The sequence below is a fragment of the Pecten maximus genome, chromosome 8, assembly GCF_902652985.1.
Source record: "Pecten maximus chromosome 8, xPecMax1.1, whole genome shotgun sequence".
In the NCBI taxonomy this organism is placed as follows: Eukaryota; Metazoa; Mollusca; class Bivalvia; order Pectinida; family Pectinidae; genus Pecten; species Pecten maximus.
The window spans coordinates 35,962,330-35,988,179 of record NC_047022.1 but is presented as its reverse complement, the minus strand read 5'-3'; the positions used below and the strand labels follow the sequence as shown (position 1 = coordinate 35,988,179).

The following is a 25,850-nucleotide window of genomic DNA, read 5'->3' as shown; positions in this document are numbered from 1 at the left end:
AACTGTGGTCTCCTGAAACAATGCATTTTTCGCAGGTTTTCCCAAACTTAAGAAACATCTCAACATACTACATGCCAACAACAAAGTCCATGGTTAGCCATGATACATACACACAAATGATAAGTTACTTCTGTTCAAATCCACGAGAGCAGTGATATATGAATTTAAGATATCAATGGATTTGCTTTTGAGGCGACCCTTAAAGATGCGCCGACAGCCAATACACTGTCTGTAAAAAAAAGAATAAAAAATCCACACACGGTATAGAAAATATCTAAATAACACCAACAAAGAAACAGAAAACTAGAAAATGTCTGTAAGACATAAATGCCCCCGCTGCCACTTGACACCCCGAAACCTTTTGAGATTAGCTATATGCCCCCTTCCACATTTCAAAATTAATAATCAAACCAGAATGACCTGTTGTGTTTGTAGACGTGTCGATTTTCCTGTAGGGAAAAAAGTGCATTACATCTGTATATACAACAGTTAAAGACAAATCAGTCATGAGGGCTACAACAGTTAACGACAAATCAGTCATGAGGGCTACAACAGTTAAAGACAAATCAGTCATGAGGGCTACAACAGTTAACGACAAATCAGTCATGAAGGCCACAACAGTTAAAGACAAATCAGTCATGAGGGCTTCAACAGTTAACGACAAATCAGTCATGAGGGCTACAACAGTTAAAGACAAATCAGTCATGAGGGCTACAACAGTTAAAGACAAATCAGTCATGAGGGCTACAACAGTTAAAGACAAATCAGTCATGAGGGCTACAACAGTTAAAGACAAATCAGTCACGAGGGCTACAACAGTTAACGACAAATCAGTCATGAGGGCTACAACAGTTAACGACAAATCAGTCATGAAGGCTACAACAGTTAACGACAAATCAGTCATGAAGGCTACAACAGTTAAAGACAAATCAGTCATGAGGGCTACAACAGTTAAAGACAAATCAGTCATGAGGGCTACAACAGTTAAAGACAAATCAGTCTTTGCTATCTTTTTTTAGAGTAGTTATTTCTCGTTGGTGTGTTATGTGCATTTTATGTTTAAATTCGATACATCTATATTTCTTCCTCTGATAATTTTTCATTATTTACTCTTTTTTGCTCTTTATATTTTACATTCCATTATTGCCATCATCCTTGCTGGTAAGTTAAGTTTCATGTACTTGAATTTCGAAACAGACGTTATACGAGCGATATCTTCTAACGACAAATACCATACATACGATTTATGTAAATTTTAATAACCAAAGAATGTAAATACGTTTTATAACCTATCAATTGTATTTAACTTCTTACTTAAATTTCAACGACTGGATCTTGTTTTCATTTTACTTGTTTGCACAGGCATATCGAGTGCGTGACACACACAAAAACAAAGAAATAACGTACTCAATTCAATACTATCATATATGACAAAACTAGTTCATTAAGAAAGGCTTTGTTTGTATTTTATGAATCACCTGCAAGCCCTTATCTCACAATATCGTAGTCAGTTACTTCACAATGTGTGTACGGGTACGTTATCAGGTCGACATGCCTACGCACAAATGGGATCGCCCATTTTGTATTCCCCACGGAAAAGAAAAGTCCATAAAAGCTATAGAGACAGAGCCGATCGAATTTCTTCTGAAGGTAATTGATTATTATGTCTACTTTCAGAATTTAGAAAATACAATTAGAAACTCAAACTTTTGGATGTTGGTAATAGCATAAAGTATTTAACCCTTTTGTTGTTTATCTTGGACACATTTCTTAAAAAAGGAGAAAAACAAAAAACAAAAAACTCGCGTACTTACCACTTTTCTCCTAAAAAACACCAACTAATCAAAATATAAGACGCACGTAATTTATTTGGTCAACGCCTTTGACTGAAAACGGACAACATCGCTTTCGGGACTTTCCGTCATATAAGTAAGCAGAACTGCACAGTCATTAAGCGTAAACATCGATCATAGCGGCACAAGCTTGATCATAAAATATTGTTTCCACTATTTCAAGCGATTTCGTTGAAAAGAGTGAATAAAAGAAAGACAACACATTTTGTTTGAGATAAATTTTAATGACTGCAATATTTATTCATAAAATAAATAAACAGTATTTAGGATAAAATCATAAATGATGTAGTTAACAATAATTATCGTTAACAATAGTTAGTAGCACACAATAGAATTGCCATTACCATTGATAGCAAATTATCAGACCATACTCGTTTTATTAAGAAAAAATCAAAAGTATTGTGTTTTTTTTTTATTGAAATCGAAACGAACATATTTGAAACGTATACATGTTTGCCAACGTCTACTGGGATGGGAATGACGATTATCGTAAATCAATCCAATGCAAACATATAGTGAAAATAATATCAATATAATAAAATACGGATTGTAAAATAACCAAATTTGATCATATCTTCATCACCGTCAATACTCGTTCGTTGCATGCTTACTAGTATTATATAACATATATCACAATGACATATGGAGGAAAGTCTGACGATATTATATGTGGTCCAGGCTAATGAAACAAAGCTAAATAAAAAGTATAAAGTGAAATACTGAAACTTGTTCATACAATACATAAAGGAAAAGTAACAGAATGACGCCACCAATAAATCAAAACGTGGTATGTGCTGAAAGTTTGATGTTGTCTTCATTGTGGTTTGCTCATTAAAATGATGAAATTAAAAATTCTTTCGTATGTAATCAAAAACACTTCAATGGTTCTCAGTTTCAACCAAACGCTAATGAAATTAATGGAATCAGAAAACTTAATCATTGGATCTAAAACAATGTAAAAACGATTAAAAAAATTATAAAAAGGCATAATTACACGGTATGCAAATTGAAAGTAAATGATTTATGGATACACTACCACCGTTTTGATTACAAGTATGATAAATATACAACTAACTAATACATATTCTAAGTAGAAGATAACCAAGTGCTAAATATACATTGTTCTAAGTAGAAGATATCTAGTGTTCAATATATAAATATAAATGATTTTGACATTGGTAATTGCGTAGCCTACTCTACCCGCCTGGAACTTATTCCAAACTACCAAACGCTAAAATAAAGTAAGAGAAACGATTTCATTTACAGTATTGAATTAAGTATAATGTAAAATGTTGTTTTTTGAACTGCATAATTATATGCCTATCGATTCTGCAGTTACCAACTAACTTTCCTTTTCAGTAATCAACTTTAAATAGGGCAAGTCTAGGTTTGCATGGCTTACTCTTCTAGAACACGTACTTTTATTCTCCTTGTGCTCTTTTAAGTAGTCTATATGCAGCTATATACATCGTCCAAATTTGTATTTGTTAAATCAATTTGAGTTAGCTATATAGAGTTAGGATTTCGTTAACATGTCAATATTTTTACAAACGTCTAGAGCGTAAATGATATCATTTTATCGCTCATTATGAAATGTTATTTATATCGACTGGTACAGTCATATCAACACGTTACGAAGACTCCGTATTGCTGATATCATTGTATAGAATTCAACGCTACGTACTGTGGGTATTGTCAGAAATACTGATATTTTCTACAATCATGATTTCCCATTTACTTAATAACATTATTTTGGTTATCAAGATAAACAAGAAAGAAAGAAAGAAATTGTGTAAATTACTACTTTTTTTCTAATCAACTTATAATCAAATCTACAATAAAAACTAACATAAGCGCTATATACAATGAGGACCACAAATCGTAACTTTCCAACCATAACAGGCAAACCAGATATCATACACATTATAGCTATCATTGCCGAGCCAGCATCACCATTAAATAAAATATCCAAAGGGGATAAAATATTAAAATAAAACAGTTCACATGAGCTAATCTATTGAAGAGATCGGACATAGTAAAACCTGAGCACATTCACATGTATCAAAATGCACAAACGTAGTTTAAATTGTTTTCTACATTACTTGAAGATATAATCACAAATATATAAATTCTTTATTTACACAGTTTCATCGACTCTTGTATATACTATACCATAATAGGTGCACAAACAGACAGGTTTATTTACCAGAATGGTCCCCTATAATTGTCCATACAAGGGGGTCAAACTCAGTATGCAGTAATGATTTCCATACATTCTTCACATATTTTTCGTTCTGTAAATGTTCCCAGAGCAAGGTTAGGTCAATGGAATTATTTTCCTGTTTACGTAGTGGATGCACATCACAGATACATATTTATTAAAAACTTAACTTATACTCCCATTCATAAAAACCTGATAAGAAGTATTTTTCAGGGAAGTGCAATTTACTTCTTAGTAAAAATACTATTTTTAGCACTTCTAACACATGTATGTCTTTGTACCATCATGAACCCTTTCCATATATGTAATTCATTTTTAGCATATAATTTTATATTCATATTTACAACTCAGTTCTATATTCTACAATAATGTACATTTGTTACTGTGGATAAATATGCATAATTATTGTTATGTATAAGTATAAATAATTCCCTCGTACATTTGCGAACTAAACACCTTGATATCGTCATTGCATTAGGAATAGTTTGAGATATAACGCGACAAAACTTACCTGATAACACATGCAACACATTGACTTAAGCAGCATTACCACGAACATTTATTTAATAGTGTACGAATTCTTAAACATCCAACAGTTTTTGAAAAACCCTTTTTAAAGGCGTGGTTGACAATTTACTTGAACTGTCTACTATCATACAGTACATCGCAAAGTTAACACTGGAATTTCATTTTTGTTTTGTGACGTGGTACTAAGAGTACATTAAGGATGGACCATATACAAGCATCACATTTTATTATAATATTGGTGTAACCTGTGCCTGTATTGAACAACATATTATATAACCTTAAAGTTACACAAAGGCACACAGGACTAAAGGGTAATGGCGTCAAGAATAACAGTCGAACAATATATATATAGTAATGTCACCACATCCACTATACAATAATCATGTACACAGCCTTTTCACATTTCGAATTTAAAATGTTTACAATCCACACTAGAAGTGTTGACTTTTGCATCAATGATTAATTTTTATGTAAGCCAAATAATTATTTGGAAAGGAAATCTTTAAGCCACCATCCGTTGATCTGCTGTTCAATGTGCCATATATTTCAATGCTTTAACATAAAGAGTTGATATCTGTCTGTCAAGGAACACGGGCTTAATAAGCAGCTAAGATACAGCAAATTAATTCAGCATGCCCCACACAGTTGTAACGATAGACGACATTTATATACAATATGTACAAAAGGTGTAGTTATTCACCAATCAAACTATAAGATAAAAGAAGTTTAGAAACAAGTGTATAGCATTATAAAATATTGGAATCCATTAGTGGTATTATTTAGTAAATGTAAGTTATGAACACTATCAACACAGGCATTAAAATCTTGGCAGGAACAAAACAATAGTAACATTTACATTACAATATTTAACACCTTCAACATAAACACAAAAATCGGTCAACCCCCTCTGATCTATAAATTCTACTTTTAAGAGTTGAAACTGGGGTAATTGCATAACTAGTAGGTTTTCAGTTATCTTAAAGTATACCGTACAGTGTCTAGCTGGTTGATTTGCGAGCGACTCAACTTCACGAATGTTATCTTTAAGGAATCATAGACTGTTAACTTGAAGGAAGAAATATCACAAATGAAAAGTCTGTGTGCTTCATTATTTGATAAAGCGACACTTGAAGTTCGATCGCGTTATGTGTATGAAAGGAACAACAATACAAAATCAACAAAAATAAAATGGACTAGATGTCTAACGAGTATGATCTGAATGTGTAATTCAGGAATTTCTACTACACAGTAAATCGTTAGTCATCATGGGACACCGTTTTGAACAGACATGGTTCAAATGTGTTAATTTAATAGCAATTCACATGTGTTAAGATACTGAATGTTTGGTAATTTCACTGTCCTTGATTTCTGAAAAATAACGCTTTTCAAAATCTAACATCAACATAATAAATCACTGGCATGAACAATGGCAGTGGAACAAAGAAGAAAACTGATTGACTACATCAATGGAAAGCTAGCTCGAGGAGTCCAAGGATCCGTTAGTAGAGGGGAACACGTTGTCTAATACATGTTCTGCACTTCTTGGTAAAGGCATTCCAGTGCTGGACCCAGAGCTGGTGCTCAGATTGTCATTGCTTCCGACAAATACATCTGGAAGTCAGTAGAACAATATTTTACAACAAGTACCACATAAGCATAATCAATGCATTGAAGACCCCCAATGAGATGAGTAACCATTGATAATTGATATCATGTTATATACTTATAGTTAATCCAGTTATGAGATGGTAATGGCAATACAGAACACACATTTATAATGTAAATATACATACTGGACATTTTAAATTCCTGTCGATATAGACACATTTTTCCTTGAAACACTAGCCGGCTTCAAACCATTTATTTGGATATTATAAATTTCTGTTATATCACTTATGTCATTTAATCATTCACATTTGATTTGAAAATAATTCTCTGAATGTTCCATGCAATGTAATTAGTGTCAAAGAGATTTCGAAATAAAAAGACAAACATATAAAGAAATTCTGCCTTATTTAAGCAGTTAAATTAGTATTCGAACAAATTAATTAAGAGAATATTTTATCAGGATATCTGAATTTAATCAAAACAAACACTGATATGCAACTGAATACCACAGTAATTAATTTAATGACATAAGCAATCTGGGGAAGGTAAAGAAATACGGTAACGGAACCCATGACTTGCTAATTCAAATATAATAACAGTATAACGATGCATAACAAATTTCGGCCTTTAACTGTGATAAGCGATGAGGTGAAATCTGACATGACCACTGAAGCATAGTGTCAAATTTGAAACAAGACCCCCATCTACGATTCTTAAGAACGTTTTTATAACATATACCGACATTGCCTTATTTATTTCTAGCTGACCGACGACCTGTACACGAAAGCATGAGAACGATCTGACAACTTGTTGTTTACAAATAGTAACAGAATAGTGGGAGTGAGTTTATTCATAAAAGTGATTCATTCAAACTTATTCGATTTTGTTCACCTCAGCACACCGCATCATATGCCCGACTTGTATATGGCTTGGTACCATGCAAGATTTCTTTTCATACATAATCAAGGTCAACATTCAATTACCTTAAAAATGTAATTTTGTGTGACAATTGTACCATTAGGTGTCAAAGTTGGAAAACGAACTGTTGAAACCCTGAAAGAATTCATCGTCTCCTACCTGTCGGGTTAGCAAGTGCTGTGCCTTATTAAGAATTCTAATTGCACAAGACACTTGATTTTGTAAGCATATGCCTGTAATATGTTATGTCATAATCACGTTCACCACGTAATACTGCCGTCTATCACGAAGGTATAATTTGAGGAAATTATCGCCAGTTTCACTTGCTCTACCACCGTTAACTAAACAAAATATCAGTTAATGGTATTTTAAGGTTCAAACGCCTTCATAGAGCTTACAAAAATCATCAAATATAAATGTATCAGCATATAGGTTTCCACTCATATATCTGACGGATATATGATTTAAGTGGTAAACTTATAGCAAATAGGTTTATAATATTCTACCTGGGTGGAAGTTTCTAAATCGTAATTATTAAAAACCAAGATAATTGCGATATTGCAAAACATTAAACGTCTACAGCAATCAGGAAAGTCATTATTTCATACCAGAATGCTTTCTTATTTTGAAAATAACAAGGGGTTCGGCAACATGACCTAACGCTTTATAAAACGACGTTCTAGTGGATGAACCGGATGGCTTGTTTGCATACAAACAATTAGCTATTTTTACCTAAGAATCACACGAAGAAAAGATTTATTTATCCCTTATCCATACCACAGCAAAATCTACTGATGTTGGATACAAATAGAGAATTCTCCATTTGAAATCAGATATTGCATTTTAACGGAATTGTTGATTTAAAAGTTGCTATAACGACAGAATCATAATGATTAACTTTTTAAACATTCTGTCCAAATAGGATATAACCATTGACATCCGACTATCTGATCATAGATTAAAGACACAAACTCCAATGCGATGAGATTACAAATAATTTGATGTGGGGATATATAGCTGATTATTTAGACGTCAATATATCGTGAAACGAAAACAGAAAATACAGTCAGGATTAAAACGCTAAAATATATCTAGTATTATGATTGTAAATGTCAAGTTATTGTGTAGGCTTTAAAAAGCAAATCAAGCAAACAAGATATTTCATGGTTGTATTATGAAGGTGTTTTTCTTACTCTATCTTGGAAAGCTATTAACGGCCAATAAAGCTCCTCACAAATCCGTCTTTAAAGCTTTCTTTTGTCATTTGTAGAGACTATTTTGATGGAAAATCCATTAACCATTGAGGATTGGATAGACTTAGACAAGAGAAAAACATAAATTACTCGGCACATGAAACAGAATAAAATAAGGATAGATAGCCGAGTGTTGGCTGGTAATTCACCCCGGGTATAAAGCCAATCACGGTCGGCGTGTAATGTCTGGCGACAGAGTACGAAGCTCGTCTAATTCACGACTATCATACCATCATTAACCTGGCCTTTGTCAACTGGCAGCCAGATGTGACCTTATAATTATAGGTAGAAATTGTGTCTTAAGGTTCCGGCATTCTATTTAATACCCATCATAAATCTATCCAATCCGCTAAAACATATATTGCAACTTGTTTTAATATCTGGCTCTGTCACAGGTGTATTCTTCCGTTTTATGATTATTAAAGCAAAGATATAAATGAGAATCTGTCTTTGACAAGATCAGCTATCAAGTTATTAACCCGTACCTAAGGATTTGCTACCCAATTCGTGATTTCTCCAACAAACCACTGACATGGTGATACTTGAGGATTAAGTAACAGTAATTACGGGATAAAGCCCTTACTACCAGGAATCCTACTCTGGTGATGGAATTAGCCTTTCATGTACGGATAAGTGTAATTAGCTCGTCACAGTAACAGGGAGACTTTTCTCAGATTGTGTATTAACAAAACTAAACAATGAAGGAACGTGGAAAAAGAAATAAGGAACGTGACTTTGGCAAAAGTGATATGTTATATAATCGGTATAATAATGCTTCAATTTTTTTTTATTAATATATCTAAATATAATTCAGAAACAGTAAACCTTACACGAAGGTCCGGTAACTATACTGATAAGCACACTTTACATGAAGGTCTGGTCACCTAATGATAAGTAACTTTACATGAAGGTCTTGTATCTATACTGAGAAATAAACTTTACATGAAGGTCTGGTAACTATACTGATAAGTAAACTTTACATGAAGGTCTGGTCACCTAATGATAAGTAAACTTTACATGAAGGTCTGGTAACTATACTGATAAGTAAACTTTACATGAAGGTCTGGTCACCTAATGATAATTAAATTTTACATGAAGGTCTGGTAACTATACTGATAGGTAAACTTTCTATGAAGGTCTGGTCACCTAATGATAAGTAAACTTTACATGAAGGTCTGGTAACTATACTGATAAGTAAACTTTACATGAAGGTCTGGTAACTATACTGATAAGTAAACTTTACATGAAGGTCTGGTAACTATACTGATAGGTAAACTTTCTATGAAGGTCTGGTCACCTAATGATAAGTAAACTTTACATGAAGGTCTGGTAACTATACTGATAAGTAAACTTTACATGAAGGTCTGGCCACCTAATGATAAGTAAACTTTACATATAGGTCTGGTAACTATACTGATAAGTAAACTTTATATGAAGGTCTGGTCACCTAATGATTAGTAACTTTACATGAAGGTCTGGTAACTATACTGATAAGTAAACTTTACATGAAGGTCTGGTAACTATACTGATAAGTAAACTTTACATGAAGGTCTGGTCACCTAATGATAAGTAAACGTTACTTGAAGGTCTGGTAACTATACTGATAAGTAAACTTTACATGAAGGTCTGGTCACCTAATGATAAGTAAACTTTACTTGAAGGTCTGGTAACCATATACTGACAAGAGGCCAATGGGGCAACATTCACCTGAGTTTTGAAATATTTCTGTAAGTTTGACCCTTTTTGACCCTGCCCACCAGCCCCTGGGAGCCAATAATTGAATACCAGCAAACTGCCTTCCAAAACTGCTAATTCCAAAAGAAATGACACAAATGATAGTCAAAATGTGATTTTCCTATATAAACTATAGTAAAGTTTACCCCCTCCCCAGGGGCAAACGTGAGACCCCAGGGTCATGAAATTCACAATTTTTGTGAAGCACCTAAAGACCTTTTTATCTGTGAAGAGTATTTGATTCTACCATATCTGGAAGTTGAGAAGAAGATTTTTGAAATTTTAGTCAATTTGACCCTTTTTGGCCCTGCCTCTCAGGCCCCTGGGGGGGGGGGGGGGACCATAAAATTCACAATTGTGGTTGACATATGGCCATGGAAGCTTCCTGCCAAATTTCTTTGAATTTGGTTAAGCGGTTTTGGAGAAGTCGAAAATGTAAATTGTTTACGATGATGGATGACGCATTGGCGCCGGACGAAAGGCGATCTCAATAGGTCGTCTCAAGTGTTGTCTCAGGTGGCCTAATAAGCAATACTAATTTATTATCAGTAACAGATGGATATTGCAGCATTTCCTCGTAAATGATATATATTGATAATTTTAGATGAATTATAGTTTGTTGTCCTGCTTTAATTTGCATCTTGATATATGCCTGTGCTAAAATGAATTCCTGGTTATATTCACAATAATGTGGAGTTAGAATGACATCAGAGTGTTTTTTTTTTAAATATGTAATGTTTATCTATTTTACGGAAATTGTCATAAAACTGAGGCTGATAAAGTCCATGTATTAATTGCTGCATGACTGAAAAATCTACTACAGCCATCTCAATACTGAAGGAGAACTGTAAAAACGTCTAGCAAACTCTGGTAAAAATCTGTGGAACAGGCAAGGAGAGGCATTCAAGGAAACATCGCATACAAAAACATCAAAAACAGAACAAAAAATAATCAAATGCATATATCCTTTTTAATTCATGTTACTTTTATAGAATTAAAAACATTGAATTGGCATTTAGTTTTCATTGACTCTTAATTCTCAAAGGCTTATTACCATGTTGATTTGAGAAATCCCACAGCATGTTTGCTTTTAAAAGAAAAGGTACAAAAAACTGATACCTATATAACTACTTTGATGAGATAGATGACATCACACTGCCATGCGTGCATTAAAGCATTTCATTGGAAGTCATACATTTGTAGGAGTCATCAATTTTTCAACAAGATAAAAAATACACACAGGTATATGGAAATATTATTTTGTCCCAGTTGTTCAGTATCATTTAAGGCATATCACAAAAGGTCTGGCAGAGCAAACTTAGCAGTTTTCATAATCTGCCATGCAGGTATGAAAAACCAAGCATGTACCTTTTTTGAACAATGACAGAATTCATTCTCCCTGAAAGTAATCAACTGTTTATTTTAGTAGATAAAAATAATTATGGGGAAACTAAAATATCCAAATATATCAACATTAAATTGTTCAGCAAGACAATCAATACACCAAGGCACAAGTAATGTCAAATTTCTGTGTGTAACTACAGCTTTTTATAATATTTAATGGTTTCTAACAAAACAAAATAGGATTGATGTAATCATTAGGAATTTCCTTGCTATTCTGTCCTCTATCTATTTACATATTTTATATATAATCATTAATCTTAGCTTTGAATTCATACATAAATGTTTTATGTAATAAAGAAAATTAGTTCTCTCAGTTTGTACATGCTACGTATACATGTATCTTTGTTTGTACCCTTTGCCTGAATTATAGTCTAACATTACAATTAGTCCATGATAATGTAACTGGATTATAGTCTAACATTTCAATAAGCCATGGGGCCTGTATCGCTCCCCTGGTTGGATTAGACCAAATGTCAAACTAATGTTCATGTTCAATTTGTTTTATGGTTATAGTGTGGGAATCCCAACTGCTTTAAAGAAATAACGAAGTCCAGACTCTCTAAGGGTCTGAAAGACCTCAAGAATTGTTTTTAGAACATGCATTCATCACTTTATGACTATGCAAATCTGTTCCCCTTCCCCAAAGGATGTTTCCGACTAAATTGGGTTCAAATCCATTCATTACTTTATGACAAGTAGCGATTTAAAGGAATAACCTCTATTTCCCCTATGGGGCCCTGCCCCTTTGGACCCTCAGGATCAGAGCCACCATTTATGCAAAATCTGTTCCCCTTCCCCCAAGCATGTTTCCAACTAAATTGGGTTCAAATCCATTCATAACTTTATGACTAGTAGCAATTTAAAGGAATTATCTCTATTTTCCCCTATGAGGCCCCGCCCATTTGGCCCCTCGGGGGTCAGAGTCACCATTTATGCAAAACTGTTCCCCTTCCCCCAAGGATGCTTCTGACCAAATTGGGTTCAAATCCAATCATAACTTTATGACTAGTAGCGATTTAAAGCAATTACCTCTATTTCCCCTATTGGGCCCCGCCTATTTGGCCCCTCGGGGGTCAGAGTCACCATTTATGCAAAATCTGTTCCCCATCCCCAAAGAATGTTTCTGACCAAATTGGGTTCAAATCCATTCATAACTTTATGACTAGTAGTGATTTAAAGGCATAACCTCTATTTCCCCTATTGGGCCCCACCCCTCCGACCCCTTGGGGGTCAGAGTCACCATTTATGCAAAATCTTATCTCCTTCTGCCAAGGATGTTTCTGACCAAGTTGGGTCAAAATCCAATAAGAACTTTTTGACTAGTAGCGATTTGAAGCAAATGTTGACAGACGACGGACGGACGGACGCCGCGCCATGACATAAGCTCACCAGACCTTTGGTCCAGATGAGCTAATAGAATGTGCCTGGATTAAAAAGCTTAAAATTTCAATTTAGTTGTCTCTATAATAACACAAGAGCATGAGAATTGTTTAACAACTGAATATATAACAAGACATTAATTTTATGATCATCGAGATGAGAGGTAACATTTTGAGTCACCATAGCGATTGTAAATGGTGTTTATAGCATGGGCATGATAAATGCATATGGTAGAAAAGTCACTTATGTGATAAATCTTCAATTCACCCTCTAATTGGAACTGAATTTAGATAATATCTCTTAACCAAATTAAGAATAAAATAAAAAAAAAATACAATGTAACACTATTAATCTATTTTCTTAATATTTTCAACAAGTTATAATGGTAACTTTGCACTGGAAAGTATTTCAATCCATGAGTTAAGATGAGATCAGATAAAATCTTGTATTGAAATTATAAATAGGTACCCCTTTAAAGATATCAGCCAAATATCATGACTCTGGGAGTCTTGTAAGTTAGAAAAAGTTGTCTCAAAAGTTTTAAGGAAATTGACCTGTGTGACCTTGAATAAGGGTCAAGGTCATTTCTTTTCGCAAACCTTGTCAGGCCTCATCCAACGAACCTATCTGCCAAAAATTAAGACTCTGAGAGTATTGGTTAGTGAGAAGTGGTTTAAACAGAAAAGTTGACACCAGACAGATAACGGAAGACAGAGAGACCAACACCATAGCCTAAGCTCATTTGGCATTTGGATCAGGTGAGCTAAAAATTAAGTGAGAGGAGGCCGGGCTCACAATGATATATATATCAAGCAGTAACCAACCTCTAATCAAGAAACAGTGTATACGATTATTTACAAGGTACCTGTTATTACTCCTTGGAATTCAAAAATGACCTTGATCCAGTAATCTTGGTGCATAATCATGACCATAATTCTTATTGGCAAATAATTTGATTTCACAATATCATGGTGGAAAATGAAAATATAAATTTGTTGAAAGACATACTTTTAGTGCTAAGCACACCTAACCTAGGTGAACCCATGAACATTTCCAGTAACAAGTAGTGTATGAGATAGAGCCTGGAAAGGATTAAGTATGGGAAGACAGACCAAAGGTCCGATGGAGGGACGGAAGCACACAACACAAATCTATAGTCTACTCCTCCCCTCCCTTCTGTTCCTGGTGGGTACTAATAAATATTATTTGTCAGAAAATGAATTAGTTACACTGACCAACAAGAATATTGCTATGATAAGAGAGACAACTCTTACACAAATTGACCAAACCAGGTATTCAGGGATTGTACATGTTGACTGTACTTCTGTTTCTGGATGTAAAGTCAAATTAATCCTGAAAAATTTCCCTGCTTTTCCATTTAAGATACAATGAACGAGGTGACCATTATCTTGTGTATCATGGAATGACTTGCTCTACAATTTCCTGTTAAAAATGAAGCAGTACTGATCACCAGCAGGTGAATTAATCACAGTCATCCAGATGCTTCAGTCCTTTGGGGGTTTACACTTTGAAATAAACATCTTTCCTTGATTTCATTTTCTTGATGAGAGCCAATATCATTATTAGAATGATGATATGTTTTTATTTTAAATAATTTTCAGAGTTTTTATTTAGCTGGTAAAGCAATGATCTTATATCAAACAAGCCAGCACTTTGACATTTGAAATACATATTGAGTTCAGTACTTACCATTACTTATACTAGATGGACCGCCTCCTTTCACTGGGGATTCCAACATGGCCTCCGCTAGTGTCTCCTTGATTCGATCCTCTTCCTCCTCACTTCCTCTTGGTTGCTTGGCAACTGTTGACTCTGCCCAGCTACTGTATACATCACATAGGTTTGGCGACTGTTCAAAACTTCCTGTAGGTAAAGTAGGGTTCAAGTGGTCATTCGTAAATATTTATAAATGATTTCAGCCATTTTGAATGGTAACTATGCTGATGTAAATTTGTCATAATTATTTCTGAAATCAGTGTAGCACAAATAATAAAGTAAGAGATTTATGTCATTTTTATTAGATTTATGATTGAAATATGTTCTTTGATGTTGAGTAAAACTATGGGTTTTACTTAAGCAGCAAGAAGCCTGCTAGAATTTCCATATTCAAAGTGAAAAGACAAACTTATCAATCATAAGTTCTACAAAGGACTTACCAGCCTCTATAAGCAGTGCTGTGCTATATGATCCTTTCCCTGGAGGTGGGGTGCTATCACTGCCTGATAAGCGACGGTACGCTGGTCTTGCTGTTGGCATGGCAACAGGACTGGAGCGAGCTGGATGTATTCTACAGTGAAACAATCAAATTGCATGTTAAATTTTTTTTTCTTCTAATAGGAATAGGCAAGTACATTTAAAGGGAAAAATGGGATGTTTAACAAGAGGCCCATGGGCCTTAACGGTCACCTGATTTTTGAAATATTTCAGTAAATTTGAATGAAAGAATGAATTTCAAAACAAATAAAACAAATGATAGTCAAAAATGTGATTTCCCTATAACTATAGTAAAGTTTATCCCCTCCCATGGGGCAAACGCAAGACCCCAGGGCTAGGAAATTCACAATTATGGTAAAGCACCTTAAGACCCTTCGATCTGTGAAGAGTATTTAATTCTACCTTATTTGGGCTGTAAGAAGAAGATTTTTAAAATTTCTGTTAATTTGACCCTTTTTGGCCCCGCCCATCAGCCCCTGGGGGTCAGTCAGGGCCAACATGTACATACCATCAAACTGTCATCCCAAGCTGATAATGTTAACGAAGTTAGAATGAATTCCAATAAAAATTCAACAAATAATAGTCAAAAATTTGATTTCCCTATATAAACTATAGTAAAGTTTACCCCCTCCCCAGGGGCAAACATGAGACCCTAGGGTCATGAAATTCACAATTTTGGTAAAGCACCTTAAGATCCTTCCATCTATGTAGAGTATTTGATTCTACCATATCTGAGAGTAGAGAAGAAGATTTTTGAAATTTTAGTCAATTTGACCCTTTTTGGCCCCGCCCATCAGCCCCTGGGGGTCAACTAGGGCCAACCTGTACATACCATCAAAGTGTCATCCCATGCTGATAATTTGATACAAGTTAGAATGAATTCCAATACAAATCCAACAAATAATAGTCAAAAATGTGATTTCCCTATATAAACTATAGTAAAGTTTACCCCCTCCCCAGGGGCGAACGTGAGACCCCAGGGTCATGAAATTCACAATTTTGGTAAAGCACCTTAAGACCCTTTCATCTATGAAGAGTGTTTGATTCCACCTTATCTGAGAGTAGAGAAGAAGATTTTTGAAGTTTTAGTCAATTTGACCCTTTTTGGCCCCACCCCTCAGGCCCCTGGGGGGTGGGGACCATATAATTCACAATTTTGGTTCACCCTCAGCCATGGAAGCTTCCTGTAAAATTTCATTGAATTTACTTCAGAAGTTTTTAAGAAGAAGTTGAAAATGTAAATTGTTTACGACGCACGACGCCGGACAAAAGGCGATTGCGATAGGTCAACTGAGACTTCGTCTCAGGTGACCTAATAAAAGCAAGGTGAGCAAGGGTTCACAAAGGTATTCCCAGCATCCTTTCTCCTCTAATCTGTCAAAGTGACCAAGAGTGACCATGGCCTTTTAAACCTTGACAGATGACCATGGAAATGAAATCAGGTGTAGAACTTGAAGGTGTGATGTTACCATATGGTGTGTGTTTAAACAAAATATGTCCAGGAGATTGTGAGATGTCTTTTATATCTTAGTATTCCACAAATGGACAGATGTAAGCGTGTACAGCCAGGTACACATGGACACACAAAGTGATTATTATATACCTCTTTTACTAAGTGTGGGATACAAATATATCCATGAGAAATAGATATTTATCAAGGTCTATATTTTGAGTCCAAATGCACAAAAGGGAAAACTTAATGAGCAACACATGACAATAGTAAAATTCTACTTGACTTACTTCAGACTTTCCAGGTCCACCTCATTAGACACAATGTCCATAGCAGACACGTTGGCCTCGGGACTCTGAGAGAGCAGAGCAGAGGAGTTGGAGGATAGGACCGTGGTATTGTGTACATTCTGGTAGGTCTTGAAGGAGAATTGAGGCCCCATCCACAGGCGTCTGTGGGGCCCGACATGGGTTATTATCTCCACCTGGGACAACCACTGCTCCTGTAGCTCCATGTCCTTAGTACCATGGTCTGATGAGAGACTGTCCTTTGAGTCTGCCCTGGTCACAGGGTCAAGGTCACCAGTATACACATCTGAGGATATAGGATGTTATGGAGACAGAACATATAAGAGATCATTAGAAGAGAAGAAAATAATTTCTTTCTATAATTCTCCCAATCATATAAGGTATTAAAACAAACAAAAAACAATTATAAACCTACTATTTAAGAAATTATTAACGATGATTCGTGTATTGTTGCAGGATATACAACGAGGACGAGGATATTTTGCAATTAAATTAATAACGAAGGCCGCAGGCCTGTGTTATTAATTAAAATTGCAAAATATCCGAGTCCGAGTTGTATATCCTGCAACAATACACGAGTTAAAGTTGATTATTTCTAATCTACCATGTAATGTTTAGTTTTGAGATCTACCTCTTTCTAATAGAAAAACGGCAAAGAAACCCCGGGAAACCTTGTAATCTATTTCTTGAGTATTGCATTATTTGTTGATGAAATAAACATTTCTTTACAGGCACTACTGTAACAGTACTACGATCAAGAACATCTATCATATGGCATTGATTTTGAAAATTTGAAAAAAAAAAGGGATGAAAAAAAAAGCGGCCTTCGTAGGATTCGAACTCGCGTCGTGATATAAAGTTACAGAAAGACTAACCCATTAGCCCACTCGGCTAAAGTAACCGTATTATCAACGGGTGAATATTAGATACATAAAATTGTAACAGCCGTGACTCACGAACGTGTATTATTGACACGAGTGTGTATTATTGGAAAATAATACATGGTTTTAAACCAATCAAAACTGGCGTTGTATAGCAAACATGGTAGAATATATCTTATAACATGAATTTAATATAAGATATACTGATATCCATCTTTAAACAGTACACAATACTTTAATCATACTTTACTTACTATTTATATCACACTTAAATCTTAGCATTTATTAGACATAGATCAAATCTTAAAAGAATACCACAATGATGAATAAGCACACCAACATAATTTGAAATAGAAAATAATATAAAGATACTGCAGCAATTGTTGTTATCATTATTTACCTAAATGCTTTTAGCATCAGTAAAAGTACAACAACAATTAAAGCATATTGTCAGAATACCATTGATTATAAGACATTTACCTGGTAGGGTTGTTGGTTGTTGGGTTGTAACCGCCTCAGTGGCCTGTATAAGTGGGTTATTGGTTGCTAGTGGTAGTCTGATGTCCTCTGATGTTTTTGGTCGCTGAAGGTTCCACTGTATATATCCTGTTGCTAGCAGCTCAAGGGGTGTCTCCTCAGAGCCCTTGTCTACCAGGGCTTTGGGGCGGGGCTCCAATACATATTCCACCAGCGTACCAGTTTGACACATTACAAACAGGGAGTCTGCAGCACGCTTACCCTCTAAAACATAATACCTATATAAACAGGGGTCTAGCATGCTTGCCTCCACACACAAACTACTAATACAACCTACTCTCCTCACACAAACTACTGATACAACACACTCTCCTCACACAAACTATTAATACAACATACTCTCCTCACACAAAATACTAATACAACATACTCTCCTCACACAAAATACTGATAACATACTCTCCTCACACAAAATACTAATACAACATACTCTCCTCACACAAACTACTGATACAACATACTCTCCTCACACAAACTATTAATACAACATACTCTCCTCACACAAACTATTAATACAACATACTCTCCTCACACAAACTACTGATACAACATACTCTCCTCACACAAACTACTGATACAACATACTCTCCTCACACAAACTACTGATACAACATACTCTCCTCACACAAACTACTGATACAACATACTCTCACACAAACTATTAATACAACATACTCTCCTCACACAAACTACTGATACAACATACTCTCCTCACACAAACTATTAATACAACATACTCTCCTCACACAAACTACTGATACAACATACTCTCCTCACACAAACTACTGATACAACACACTCTCCTCACACAAACTATTAATACAACATACTCTCCTCACACAAACTATTAATACAACATACTCTCCTCACACAAACTACTAATACAACATACTCTCCTCACACAAACTACTGATACAACATACTCTCCTCACACAAACTACTGATACAACATACTCTCCTCACACAAACTACTGATACAACATACTCTCCTCACACAAACTACTAATACAACATACTCTCCTCACATAAACTACTAATACAACATACTCTCCTCACACAAACTATAAATATAACATACTCTCCTCACACAAACTACTGATACAACATACTCTCCTCACACAAACTACTAATACAACATACTCTCCTCACACAAACTACTAATACAACATACTCTCCTCACACAAACTACTGATACAACATACTCTCCTCACACAAACTACTGATACAACCTACTCTCCTCACACAAACTACTGATACAACATACTCTCCTCACACAAACTACTGATACAACATACTCTCCTCACACAAACTACTAATACAACATACTCTCCTCACACAAACTACTAATACAACATACTCTCCTCACACAAACTACTAATACAACATACTCTCCTCACACAAACTACTAATACAACATACTCTCCTCACACAAACTACTGATACAACATACTCTCCTCACACAAACTACTAATACAACATACTCTCCTCACACAAACTACTGATACAACATACTCTCCTCACACAAACTACTAATACAACATACTCTCCCCACACAAACTATAAATATAACATACTCTCCTCACACAAACTACTGATACAACATACTCTCCTCACACAAACTACTGATACAACATACTCTCCTCACACAAACTACTGATACAACATACTCTCCTCACACAAACTACTGATACAACATACTCTCCTCACACAAACTATATACTATAACATACTCTCCTCACACAAACTACTGATACAACATACTCTCCTCACACAAACTACTAAATACACATACTCTCCTCACACAAACTACTTAATACAACATACTCTCCTCACACAAACTACTAATACAACATACTCCTCCCTCACACAAACTACTAATACAACATACTCTCCTCACACAAACTACTAAACACAACATACTCTCCTCACACAAACTACTGATACAACATACTCTCCTCACACAAACTACTGATACAACATACTCTCCTCACACAAACTATAAATATAACATACTCTCCTCACACAAACTACTAATACAACATACTCTCCTCACACAAACTACTGATACAACATACTCTCCTCACACAAACTACTAATACAACATACTCTCCTCACACAAACTACTGATACAACATACTCTCCTCACACAAACTACTGATACAACATACTCTCCTCACACAAACTACTGATACAACATACTCTCCTCACACAAACTATTAATACAACATACTCTCCTCACACAAACTACTGATACAACATACTCTCCTCACACAAACTATTAATACAACATACTCTCCTCACACAAACTACTAATACAACATACTCTCCTCACACAAACTACTAATACAACATACTCTCCTCACACAAACTATTAATACAACATACTCTCCTCACACAAACTATTAATACAACATACTCTCCTCACACAAAATATTAATACAACATACTCTCCTCACACAAACTACTGATACAACATACTCTCCTCACACAAACTATTAATACAACATACTCTCCTCACACAAACTACTGATACAACATACTCTCCTCACACAAACTACTAATACAACATACTCTCCTCACACAAACTACTGATACAACATACTCTCCTCACACAAACTACTAATACAACATACTCTCCTCACACAAACTACTAATACAACATACTCTCCTCACACAAACTACTAATACAACATACTCTCCTCACACAAACTGCTGATACAACATACTCTCCTCACACAAACTATTAATACAACATACTCTCCTCACACAAACTATTAATACAACATACTCTCCTCACACAAACTACTGATACAACATACTCTCCTCACACAAACTATTAATACAACATACTCTCCTCACACAAACTACTGATACAACACACTCTCCTCACACAAAATACTGATACAACATACTCTCCTCACACAAACTACTGATACAACAAACTCTCCTCACACAAACTATTAATACAACATACTCTCATCATACAAACTACTAATACAACATACTCTCCTCACACAAACTATTAATACAACATACTCTCCTCACACAAACTACTGATACAACATACTCTCCTCACACAAACTACTAATACAACATACTCTCCTCACACAAACTACTGATACAACACACTCTCCTCACACAAAATATTAATACAACATACTCTCCTCACACAAACTACTAACACAACATACTCTCACACTCATCACAAAAACGTCTATTAAAATGATACAACACACTGATCAATCTAAAAGTTGAATAGAGTTATTGATAGATGCATTTTGTTAAAAACTGAATGATCAGATACATTGCATGGGTATTTCCTTTGTTGGTCTATCTATTCTGCTTGTAATCGATGACCTGGACGCTATACTGACCTCGTCTGTCTGTAGTGACACTGGAACTACCCCCGACCCACAGTCTCGGTGTAGAAAAATGTGAACACACACTCAATACATTGTCTGTTCCCAGGGGAGAGTGGGAAGGACTTTGGTTCTTCATTCCTGCCATAGTGTTGGTGAGGAGAAGGGGCTGTTTGATCTGAGCTAGAGCGTACAGTGTTGTAGGGTGAGGGTAAGGCGGTAGACGAGGATTCCCAGTGTTGTTGCTCATCACATTCTGTCTCATCAGACTTGGGTAGCTCTCAAAGTGACCTGTAACACATAAGGATAGATTTTAAGTGTGTATTATCAAAATATAATTATTTCTGTTAAAAGTATGTGACTGATCTTATAAAAATATCACTGTCATATTGGTTTTATTTCAGTTCTAAATAGTTTTTATCATAATGTGTGAAGATATGTTCTGAATATTAGCATGCATCATTTTGCATGTAGATATATCAATAAGATGCATGCAGATATATCAATACATTTTCATGTTAATGTAACCATCACCTTATGCCATATCAAAGGAAATAAGAACAGGTTTACAGTTTTTGTAAACTGACCATTACAAACAAAACATTCAACAAGTTTAATTTTTCATTCAGTAAGTTCATTTTTTTCATTCAGTAAGTTCATTCTTCTACAAAACTGAAGTCTTAATTTTATAAAATTAAAACCCTATTCCCATTGTCTGGATAATGTTGCAGTGAGGCTTGAACTAATTAGAACCTGTCTATAATGTAGTGATATGTAATAGCCAGTAAGAGCATTACTATCTATTACACAAGTGGAAGTCTTATGACAGTAAAACTTATGTCTTTATACCTGAAGAGCTGCTGGGACTAGCAGACAACACGGGACTACTACGACCTCCTGCTTGCTGGATCTCATCTAAGCCTGCACTCTTATGAAATCGACTAGCTCTGTTAACAACACGCGAAGAACAGTGAGTTCTCTTGGATACTGCACCTATATAAAAGAAACCGATGGAGTGAGCCTGCTTTTGGTTGACAAATTGATAGAAATACTTCAGACAAATATCAGTGCAACATTTTGATTTAGAATAAACGACCAGAAAATTAAAGCACACATATACTTTGGCATGTAGACAGATGTGTTTTACAGACTTTACCTACCTCCATAGGGTGTGATGGGGAATACATGAGTGGTCCCTCTATGAGTACATAGTGTGATCCAGCGACTATCTTGACTGAAGCTTATATCCACTACCTGAAAATTTTACTGGTTTTATTTTGTATTCTAATTTAAATCAGACATGTAATTTCCGCACCTCTACAACATTTTATGACACACTACAATCTAAGATTCACATGTTTACGAGGAATGTTGGATCTATGACACACTACAATCTAAGATTCACATGTTTAGGAGGAATGTTGGATCTATGACACGCTACAATCTAAGATTCACATGTTTAGGAGGAATGTTGGATCTATGACACGCTACAATCTAAGATTCACATGTTTACGAGGAATGTTGGATCTATGACACGCTACAATCTAAGATTCACATGTTTAGGAGGAATGTTGGATCTATGACACACTACAATCTAAGATTCACATGTTTAGGAGGAATGTTGGATCTATGACACACTACAATCTAAGATTCACATGTTTAGGAGGAATGTTGGATCTATGACACACTACAATCTAAGATTCACATGTTTAGGAGGAATGTTGGATCTATGACACACTACAATCTAAGATTCACATGTTTAGGAGGAATGTTGGATCTATGACACGCTTCAATCTAAGATTCACATGTTTAGGAGGAATGTTGGATCTATGACACGCTACAATCTAAGATTCACATGTTTAGGAGGAATGTTGGATCTATGACACACTACAATCTAAGATTCACATGTTTAGGAGGAATGTTGGATCTATGACACGCTACAATCTAAGATTCACATGTTTAGGAGGAATGTTGGATCTATGACACACTACAATCTAAGATTCACATGTTTAGGAGGAATGTTGGATCTATGACACACTACAATCTAAGATTCACATGTTTACGAGGAATGTTGGATCTATGACACACTACAATCTAAGATTCACATGTTTATAGGAGGAATGTTGGATCTATGACACACTACAATCTAAGATTCACATGTTTAGGAGGAATGTTGGATCTATGACACACTACAATCTAAGATTCACATGTTTAGGAGGAATGTTGGATCTATGACACACTACAATCTAAGATTCACATGTTTACGAGGAATGTTGGATTTATGACACACTACAATCTAAGATTCACATGTTTAGGAGGAATGTTGGATCTATGACACACTACAATCTAAGATTCACATGTTTAGGAGGAATGTTGAGATCCAATCTATATAAAATGAAGAAAGATTTTTTTTTGTGATTCAGATCAGGAAACTCATGTTACATCATATATAGGTAGTCTAGTTTGATGTAAAAATTCATACAAACATTCAACAACATTTTGATTTAATAACTTTAGACAAATGCAGAAATAATCCAGAGGCCCAATTTTTTCATGGGGCATATTTTCCTGGGATAAGGATGATTTGGTTGAAGTCATTAGCTTGTGCCAATTTGACCCCTTTTGACATCTGACCCTCAGATTGCCTGAACTCCAAGGAGCCACAATCCAGTCTATATTGCAATTTTTCATCCCATGAAATAAGCATGCTCTCCTCTACATTTCGACACATGACTTGTAGTTTGGTAAATGTTAAAGCAAATCTTTTACAGCCACCCTGAGATTCTACATTGTATATTTGTATAACATTAGATAACTATGGCCAAATAAGGATGCTCCACCAAAATTTGGTTTGTTTGCTTTTTGTTATTTAAGAATGCCATAGCTCACAGACTTCACAGGGTTATCCGGTGGTTGCTAGGGAAAAGGTAAATCGATCTCACACAGGGGGGGGGGGGGGGGGGGGTTTATAATAATGCTACTCACAATAACGTAACATAATTATTTTACATTGAGTTACCAAGTTGTAAATAATGACATCATTAATTTTGATGCACATTCCAAGGAGCATTAAAGATGGCGCGATGAAAAACTTTCATAAAAACTTACATGGTTGCAAGTATGTGAGAAAATTATCAAATATGGGTCTGTTCCACGAACAAGGATATCTCAACCCTCTTGTTAGAGTTCGGCTGGCCAGCACTCGGCAAGCCTCGTGCTGACTAGCCAAACTCTTACACTCGGGTTGAGATATCCCTGTCCACGGAACAGATCCATTTTAGATTCTATTAATCAACAGCTATGGTCATTTAAGAATTGTAAATTTGGTTTACTTCAGCTCAGTATATAGTGTATGGCATTCGCTTATTTCATGCAAAGATTGACAAGAGTTACGAAGCAGCATATCACCAGTCATAATTGATAAATCAAAGTATACGGTAGTCGGCTGATCTATTGACAAAAGCATAATCTCTAATGTTATCAATTCAATGCCCTTCTCCAGATTACATGTGTTGTACCTTTGCCGTTGTCTCTCCTCTGTGGAGCGTGTAGAGGTGGTGAACCGCTCCCAATGATGAACTACACGGATGTGCCATTACACGGAACACATGAAAGTTGTGGCCTAATTTACATGCTGTCAGCAACAATGTCCCTGAACTATCAAATGCCATTTTGGCCACTGGTTCATTTGCATGAGCATGAAAGTGTGCTATAAGTCCATCTCCCTCACTCTCCTCACCAACACAAAACTGAAAAATAGTAAATAGTTAAATAATTTCTTGTCTAACAATACTCATAATACCTACCCATAGATAAACAGTACTGTAAGTGTCCCTAGTCTAGCATAGCTATACAAAACTTTCATGTAAATTGAAATTTGTTAAAGGCAGTATAACTGAAAAAAAAGTAATGAGGCAGACATACCCTCTCTATAAACAGAGTACTTTCACATAAACCATGCACTGTAAATGTGTTTTCCTCTCATCACTCAATTTTCAGCAGTTTAACAAAACATTTGAAGCAAACAAGGGTATTTTCATGGAAATACTAATACTTCCAGTATTAATATCATTGTTGAGGTGACATGTTCACAATATTATTTTATCCTCAAAAATAATGAAGATATTTAAGAAACCGCTCAAAAATATCCTGTACAGAAGTCTGTATGGTTTTAAATAAAT

At 35.3% G+C, this 25,850-nt stretch overlaps 2 protein-coding genes across 2 annotated transcripts in view; one reads left to right on the top strand and one right to left on the bottom strand.

Moving 5' to 3' along the window:
* Positions 1–506: 506 nt before the first annotated feature.
* LOC117332298 lies at positions 507–1,019 on the top strand. Its single transcript, XM_033891182.1, has one exon. The coding sequence runs from the start codon at positions 507–509 to the stop codon at positions 1,017–1,019; it is 513 nt and encodes a 170-aa protein (XP_033747073.1).
* Positions 1,020–2,227: 1,208 nt separating this feature from the next.
* Positions 2,228–25,850, bottom strand: part of LOC117333360 (breast carcinoma-amplified sequence 3-like) — a 50,922-nt gene continuing 27,299 nt past the window's right edge. The window contains exons 12-20 of the mRNA XM_033892624.1: positions 25,188–25,418; positions 22,830–22,923; positions 22,519–22,662; positions 21,685–21,960; positions 18,254–18,514; positions 16,875–17,178; positions 15,077–15,207; positions 14,610–14,783; positions 2,228–6,213 (exon numbers count right to left, since the gene is read on the bottom strand). Of these exons, the coding sequence (XP_033748515.1) occupies positions 6,077–6,213; positions 14,610–14,783; positions 15,077–15,207; positions 16,875–17,178; positions 18,254–18,514; positions 21,685–21,960; positions 22,519–22,662; positions 22,830–22,923; positions 25,188–25,418 (1,752 nt within the window). The 3' untranslated portion in view covers positions 2,228–6,076. The remainder of the gene's footprint in view (positions 6,214–14,609; positions 14,784–15,076; positions 15,208–16,874; positions 17,179–18,253; positions 18,515–21,684; positions 21,961–22,518; positions 22,663–22,829; positions 22,924–25,187; positions 25,419–25,850) is intronic.